Genomic DNA, 7229 nt, shown 5'->3' with positions numbered 1-7229 from the left:
TACACAAAAGAATTATGTCAAAATAGTGACTATATTAAAAAGAATGATTGTAGATAGAAGATAATTGATATATAATGTGGAAAAGTTGTTCTAAAAAAATTTAATGAATTTGTTTCTTTCTCATTAATACTTCACCTTTAGAAAAAAAAAAAATTTAAAAACTAAATTGGGGCTACTTAGGGAGTGAGAAGAGTTTGTGAGAATTTCTCAATGTTGAGAAGGCCTTAGAGTACCAACAATGCTTTGAAGGCAAACTTGAACATTCTGCATTAATAAGGATTGTGATTTAGAAACTTTCAACTAATTTCCCCAACATAGTTCTTAAATTGAGTTAGCAATTGGAGAAGCTGTAATGATGAGTGGGAAACACCTAGATCGAACAGTGTAGGAACTGAGAAAGAGAAGAAGACGCAGGGTTGTATTGCGAAGGAAGATGAACAGTGATGTAGGAAAAAGAAACAACGTTTTGACAAAATGGATGATAATAAAATGGAGAGGATTTGGACTCCATTTTATAATAATGAGACAAATTATCTTTTATTACTCCTTAAAATATGTACTATATGCATGTTAACAACACCCTTTAATATAACCATAAGAGATAAACAATATTAAACATCAAAAAACCAAATTAACAAAAGTATCAAATTCATAGAAAATTCTTATATTACAACATAGCAATAAAACTGGCAAAAAGGAATATAGGCAGCAACAACTGAATTTTCGGAAAAATTGTTGATCTTTGAAGAATTATGGTTATATTTCAACAACTTCAGACATCGAATCCCGATTGAAAACCTTCAAAACAAAACCAAAATTAATGTCAATTATTATTAATATTACATTAACAAAAATCAAAATAAAAAAAATACACAAATATAAACAAAATACATACCAGAATTTATTCCCTAGATAATTCAAAAGAGGGTAAAACAATAACATTATCGACCAAGTCAACCTGCACACCTTCAACAAACTCTTCTTTAACACTCAAACCATAATAAGAAGAAGAATCACCACTACCCAAAACCTACATAGAATACATAAAATTCAAACATAACTCAATTAAAATATTTTAATGCATATCAAATAGCTGATATTAAAAACAACAAAAGTAACTCACGGAATCAAATGCTTTCATAACAGAAACATCACTGCAGATCTGCTTAACTCTAAATGAACCTGTAAACGGAACATCCCCACCAGAATTTTTCTCAACCTTGAACAACAATTGTACTCCTTTAAGCAATTCTAATTCAGGAGGATAATAACCCACATTTTTAGCCTGTAACCAAAATAATTAAAAAACTAAATATTAAAAATTCCCAACTAAATGACTGATTTGTACAAAACTAAAAGTTACAAAACCATATATAGATATCTTAGAGACAAAACCTTGGATAAAGCAACCAGTTCATGGCAATGTTTTCCCAACAACTTATTCATATCATCATCAAAAATAATGAAAATAGCTTGGCCAGATCCATCATAAACCTTGAGCTTTACCATAAACCTAAATAAAACAACAATAAATCTAAATAACTAAACAAAAAATGGAAAAATAAAACCATAAACAAAAATATAACAAATAATCAAGACAACCTTGGAACCATTTCAAAAGGACGTTTTGTGCATGGCTTGCAATAAAATGCACCAGAGTCAGCAGAAACTATTCTAGCACAACTACATCCGGGATACCACCAATCCTCACCCTCGACCAATCCATCAACAGTAGCCCTAACAACATAAATACCATTTTCAACACTTTCAAGTAAATTAACTATGGAAATTTTGGAATAATTAACCAAAAAATCATCCTCAAAAGCTGGCCTAGGTTGAAACCCAAAAGCAGGAATGGAAGACAATGATTCAACACCTTCAACAGGAAGACTGAAGAACAAAACATGTATTAATAAATGAAAATAAAAAAATTAGTATGAAAAATAGTAATTTAACACAAACCCATTCTTGAAAGAAATAGCTTCTGGTATTGAAGGATTAACATAAAACCTTGTGCTCAACACACCTTGAATAGCAATATTTCCTATAAACATAGACAAATAAACTTTAAGTTCTTTAATAAAATAAAGAACTCCAATCAAAGAAAACAAACAATAATTTTAAAAAACCTCTAAAATTTCTAATTTTCGCAAACTGAACTATCATAAGAGGTAATCCATTATCACCACAGCTAAGCATCTTGTCAAGATCACCAACATCATCACCAGACAGAATGCAATCACACTTTCCACTAAAATAATAATAAATATCAGAGATTAGCACAAAATTAAAAAACAACTCAATTTAACTAATATTTGATGATAAATAACAACTACAAACCTATAATCAGCCATCTCAAACACAATCATGGGAGTAATCTTTCCACAAAAAACATATTCCTTAGGAGGAGAAATACCAGTGATCAAACCAACAACATCTGTATATAATTTACAGAAAATATTTAACACCCACAAAACATATTTCACAAAAGTTATACCAATAACAACAAACCGTAAGACATACTAACCAACTAAGAAATCATGACCAGAAGTACGATTGCATATGTCTCGAATAGTACTTAGTGACAATCCAAATCGATCTATATCATTATTTTCACAGCTTTGAACCTTTGTTTTTTTATGGAAGCTAAGTTTATAGGGGTGTCGAGTTGTACGGTAAACACCAGATACCTTATGTACTTTGAAATAAAACAACCTATAGACATCACCTTCATTGAGTTTGAAACGAAACAAATTCAACAAATGGGGAGGAACAGTTGCATGAATCTTGTAACCCTATATATATAAAAAAAAACAACCAATAAACATACAAAAATGAAAAAGTAAGCTATAAATAAAATATAAACACTGAAACTAAACATAGACATACCTTTTCATCAATAAGTACCATCTCAATTGAATTAAGTTGATTAGGTTTTGCGAAAGAATACACATTCCACAAACGAAGAATTCGAACCTTGAATCGCCATGCCCGAACACCAGGACCAACAGAATCAAGAGTATCAAATGCTTTCTCCATAACTCAAAATTATTTGCTCAAGACGCTTTACTACTATATTAGTGAAACCAAATGAAAACTATGAAAACAACAAACTTGGTAGCTATATTTATACCCAAAATAAGGCAAAATAACCTAAAGCAAAACTTGAACAAAATTGATTATTTTTGTTTGTTCCCCATTAATGCTAGATATGTCAAACTCACCAAATCAACTCAAACAGTAAAAAAGAAGAAAATATCTATAAAATAAAGAGTAAGCATGTAAAACAAAAACCATACAATTAATAAGTTTGGTGCCTTTCTAATCAATCCAATCAAACACAATAACACATAAAAAACAAAATTTGGCTAAAATTCAAACAAATTTTGGTTAAGAATTCAAACCACAAGATTCAATTAAGCAATGAAGTTAGCTTAGACATCAATTTGATTACAGGCAATCAAATATGCAAATCATATCCCAAATTACTTAAAATAAAATTACTACATAAAGTGAACACAAATTACTTGAAATAAAATTACACACAAATTACTAAATCACATTAATAGATAAGTTCAACACAAAACACTTGAAATAAAATAAAACAGAAATAACTAAATATTTTACATAACCATAGAATCTTAGGATGAAAAAGTTAATGAAATGGTCCAATGGCTTCAGAAAATTATGAATTAATCATTCTTCATAGCAATACATTAGTTATCAGATTAAAAATGTATGGTGTGAACCAACATTCTTTTGGCTGATTTAGTTAGTCTGAAAATTATGATATCACCAGCTTTGGCTGAAATATTCTCCATAATCTGCCTCCAATCCTTAGATATATATTTCTCAAATTTATTCCTTTTGGCTGTAAGAATTCTGCAGTTAAACCATTCCCCATGTCTTTTAGTTTGCACAAGGATTGACTTTTGTTTTTTGTCCAAAGCATTTCTAACAACCTTTTTAGGAAAATGCTGTTGATTAAATTATAAACTTTAATTAGTAACAGACATAAATTTCTGAAAAATTAAACAAAGATAGACAAAAACATTACCAATACTTGAAGTTTGCCACTATTAGCAGCTGCAGCAGTAACCCTCATCTTCCACCCAAAAACACCATCCAATTTACAACTAAGAGGATCAATATCTCCAAGTTTTGCTCCAGTTTTACCTCTTATAGAATTTGACTCATTAAAATTTCTTTTGGATCCAGGAACCTTATCAATCAGTGGCTTTTTTGCATCAGATTTATCTTTAACACCACTTAAATTAACAAAATAATGCTTTTCATCAAAGGATTCATCATCACCAGAATCAACACTAATTATCTCCTTATTACCATGTTCAATCACCTTACCTAACACTTTCATCATAAAATCATTACTTTTGGAATTATAACTAAATACAACTCTGGTTGGTTGAGAAAATCCAAATACTTCAGAAACAACTTTTCCAGAAGTAAGATAGTTACACAAACGCGAAAGATGCAATGAGACCTCGACACAATGAACACCAGAGCTAATCCAATAACAATCATTCTTCTCAAGATCAAACCTCCAAAGATTGCAAAAATTAGCAGGTAATGGAATCCGTAACTACAAATAAAATTACCATAAATTAATACAGGAAAACGCATAAAACATAAATATTAAACCTGACATAAAAGTCAATTCATACCTCTTCTGGATCAACAACAATCTCAAAACTTTTGTTCCAAATGTTTCTTTTTTCACTTCTTGTAAATCTGTGATCAATCAAACACAAAAAATCTATCAATCCTATATTATAAAAAATAAATAAAGTGGGAAATATATTTTCAAATAGAAATATCAACTTCAAGTCCACAAAAAAATAAGTATTTTATCTTTCAGAAAACAAACAATTACTTAAAAATCAACTTAAATCGAATATAAAATAGCAAGAACATTTAAAGACATAACATGTAGAAAAATAATACATGCAACAAACTGAAATAATTTCTCAATAATAATAAAAACAAAACTCGAAATTTTATCATAATCAAACAATAAAATACATAATGGGTCACAAAATTATCAAAAAACTAACAAAACACAACAAACCTTGTAATGGAAGAAGCCATTGACGAAGAAGAACTTCTGCAAAAGGCTCAAATGAAACGATTCAGCAGAAGGTTTTAGAACGTCTAAACTTACTTTCCCTTTATTGTACATTTTGTTTCTCGTTAAAAATTCCCCTTTATAACCTAAAATCTAATAATCAAACCTAAATTTAAAATAATAAATGTTTACTGATATCTAATAAATAATGGACGGCTAATTGGAAAAGAAACCAAACAAACTCAAACCCACTAGAAGCCCAACAAAACAAATACCATGAACAGTAACAAAAACCAACATTTTGTTATGTTATTTTTAATAAATAAATAAAAAATCATATAAAAAAATATCTCCAAAAAAATAATAAATTTTAAAAAATAAACTAATAGAAAAAGACATTCAATTAAGTTTTCAACACTAAAACAACATTTTTATTTTAGCTGTTCCTTAAAACGATACTTATAAAAGCAAATTTAATGATAAAAAAAATATAATTTTTACTATTGGTGGTGCTATTTTTTCAAGAGCATACTCACAAAATGCAAATTTATTGATAAAAAAAATATAATTTTTACTGTTTCAGTGTTGTTGGATTTAGAAGGTTCCATTGGTGGTGCTATTTTTTTTTTTTTTTGATAACAAAGAGGAAAAGCGGGGTGCTCGCGGTTCGGTTTGGATCGGTTTTCAGGCAAAAACTCATCCGATCCAAAAATAAATTCATTTGCGGTTTGGTTCGGTTTTGGATGACAAATAAACAAAATCTGATCCAATCCGATCCAATATTATGCGGTTTAATTTGGATCGGTTTTTGGATATCCAAATTATAAATTGTAATTTTTTTTAATAAATATAAATATTATAAAAAACGCTACAAAATAATAGTTTGACATTTTTGACAAAATAAATATTAAGTTTGATGTAAAATATAACATATAATATATTGAAAATTAATATTTTGGAATGACAATTACCAATTATATTCGAAACATATAAAAAGTAAAAAAAATAGATTAAATTAAACTAACATATAATATTAACAAAATTTAAAATGAATAAAAAAGGTTAATGCAATATATATATTTATACTAATAAAAAAATAAATAAATATTAAAATATATGTATGCGGTTTGGTTCGGATTGGATCGGTTTTAAGAAATCAATCCGAAATCCGATTCGATCCAGCGGTTTTCACAAAAGAACATCCAAACACATCCAAAAAACTTCGGTTTTTTGTGGTTTTCGGTTTTTTTGGATCGGTTATCGGTTTTTATTTGGATTGGTTTGGATTTGAGCACCCCTAGCTATTGCCCATTGGTGGTGCTATTTTGTTCTCAGTGTTTGTGCAGGAAAATGCATTTTGTGAGTATGCTCTTGAAATTGAATTGATGATGCCGTTGTGTTTGACTGTTTGGTTTCATAAAATTTGATTCATTATTACTATCCTTATGATATGCTCATTAGGCTTTAGCTATCTTGTAGGTTTTTTTTTTAAAAAAAAAACACAGAAATTAATTCCATTTTTTTTAACATATTTTTGATTGTTGTAAAAACATAAAATAAATAAAAATTGAAATGGTTAGGTTGAACACCGTAGTCCAAAGAAAAAAAGAAGTTGAAACTGTTGAATGTCATTAATTAATTCAATCTATTGACAATCTAACTATTTTCTTCCTCTCTTATTATAGAATCTTCTAACAAAGTTTACGAATATTAACCAAAATAGTTGTAGTAAAAAAATTGTGTTATTTGTTTTTTGTTTACAATAGAGCTGATGATCGAATATACGACATCTATCATACTATCCAAATTCATCACCACTAGAAAATTGTGTTATTTTTTGTTAGGAAAGTAACCGGAAAAATTTCCACGCAACAAGTAAAAGTAAATAGAATTTTCACAAAATAATAAAACAAAGCAAAATCAACTCAATAATAATTTATTACTACATCTCTAATCTTTACAAGGCGTGATGACAACTTTCAAGCTCTCACACAATTGCAATTTTTTACAATATCAAAACTACAAACCTTCTCAACTACCATTTAAGCACAAAAGATACTAGAAGATTGAAAAAATTGCCCTAACACTAATGATGACCAGTAGAAAACTTCTGAGGTATTTTCTAGCCCACGCCATAGTGATTAGA

The 7229-nt window shown here is 28.7% G+C and overlaps 2 protein-coding genes across 3 annotated transcripts; both read right to left on the bottom strand.

Annotated features, from left to right (window-relative positions):
• Positions 1–557: 557 nt before the first annotated feature.
• Positions 558–3194, bottom strand: LOC123916785 (replication protein A 70 kDa DNA-binding subunit B-like). 2 transcript variants are annotated; one of them, XM_045968328.1, is made up of 10 exons: positions 2890–3194; positions 2528–2795; positions 2341–2437; positions 2130–2251; positions 1963–2044; positions 1603–1890; positions 1396–1513; positions 1124–1285; positions 896–1030; positions 558–798 (listed from the first exon to the last, which is right to left on the bottom strand). In XM_045968328.1, the coding sequence occupies exons 1-9, from the start codon at positions 3037–3039 to the stop codon at positions 902–904; spliced, it is 1416 nt and encodes a 471-aa protein (XP_045824284.1). In that variant the 5' UTR covers positions 3040–3194; the 3' UTR covers positions 558–798; positions 896–901. The 2 variants fall into 2 exon arrangements, with proteins under 2 accessions (XP_045824284.1, XP_045824285.1); XM_045968329.1 differs by having other exon boundaries at positions 1603–1737.
• A 385-nt stretch (positions 3195–3579) lies between these two features.
• On the bottom strand, positions 3580–5255 carry LOC123916786. Its single transcript, XM_045968330.1, has 4 exons — positions 5087–5255; positions 4683–4749; positions 4058–4600; positions 3580–3977 (listed from the first exon to the last, which is right to left on the bottom strand). The coding sequence occupies exons 1-4, from the start codon at positions 5104–5106 to the stop codon at positions 3729–3731; spliced, it is 879 nt and encodes a 292-aa protein (XP_045824286.1). The 5' UTR covers positions 5107–5255; the 3' UTR covers positions 3580–3728.
• Between the last annotated feature and the right edge of the window lie 1974 nt (positions 5256–7229).

The sequence above is a fragment of the Trifolium pratense genome, linkage group LG3, assembly GCF_020283565.1.
Source record: "Trifolium pratense cultivar HEN17-A07 linkage group LG3, ARS_RC_1.1, whole genome shotgun sequence".
Classification (NCBI taxonomy): Eukaryota; Viridiplantae; Streptophyta; class Magnoliopsida; order Fabales; family Fabaceae; genus Trifolium; species Trifolium pratense.
Note: the sequence above shows the minus strand (reverse complement) of the source record. Positions and strands in the feature narration are given on the sequence as shown.

Excerpts from the sequence above, each read along its gene's own strand:
- LOC123916785 (XM_045968328.1), bottom strand. The coding sequence starts at position 3,039 with ATGGAGAAAGCATTTGATACTCTTGATTCTGTTGGTCCTGGTGTTCGG. Across the intron at positions 2,045-2,129 it reads GAAAATTAGAAATTTTAGAG|GAAATATTGCTATTCAAGGT; the intron begins GTTTTTTAAAAT and ends CTATGTTTATAG. Across the intron at positions 1,286-1,395 it reads AACTGGTTGCTTTATCCAAG|GCTAAAAATGTGGGTTATTA; the intron begins GTTTTGTCTCTA and ends TTTTGGTTACAG.
- LOC123916786 (XM_045968330.1), bottom strand. The coding sequence starts at position 5,106 with ATGGCTTCTTCCATTACAAG. Across the intron at positions 4,601-4,682 it reads TTGTTGTTGATCCAGAAGAG|TTACGGATTCCATTACCTGC; the intron begins GTATGAATTGAC and ends TTTTATTTGTAG. Across the intron at positions 3,978-4,057 it reads GTGGCAAACTTCAAGTATTG|CATTTTCCTAAAAAGGTTGT; the intron begins GTAATGTTTTTG and ends TTTAATCAACAG.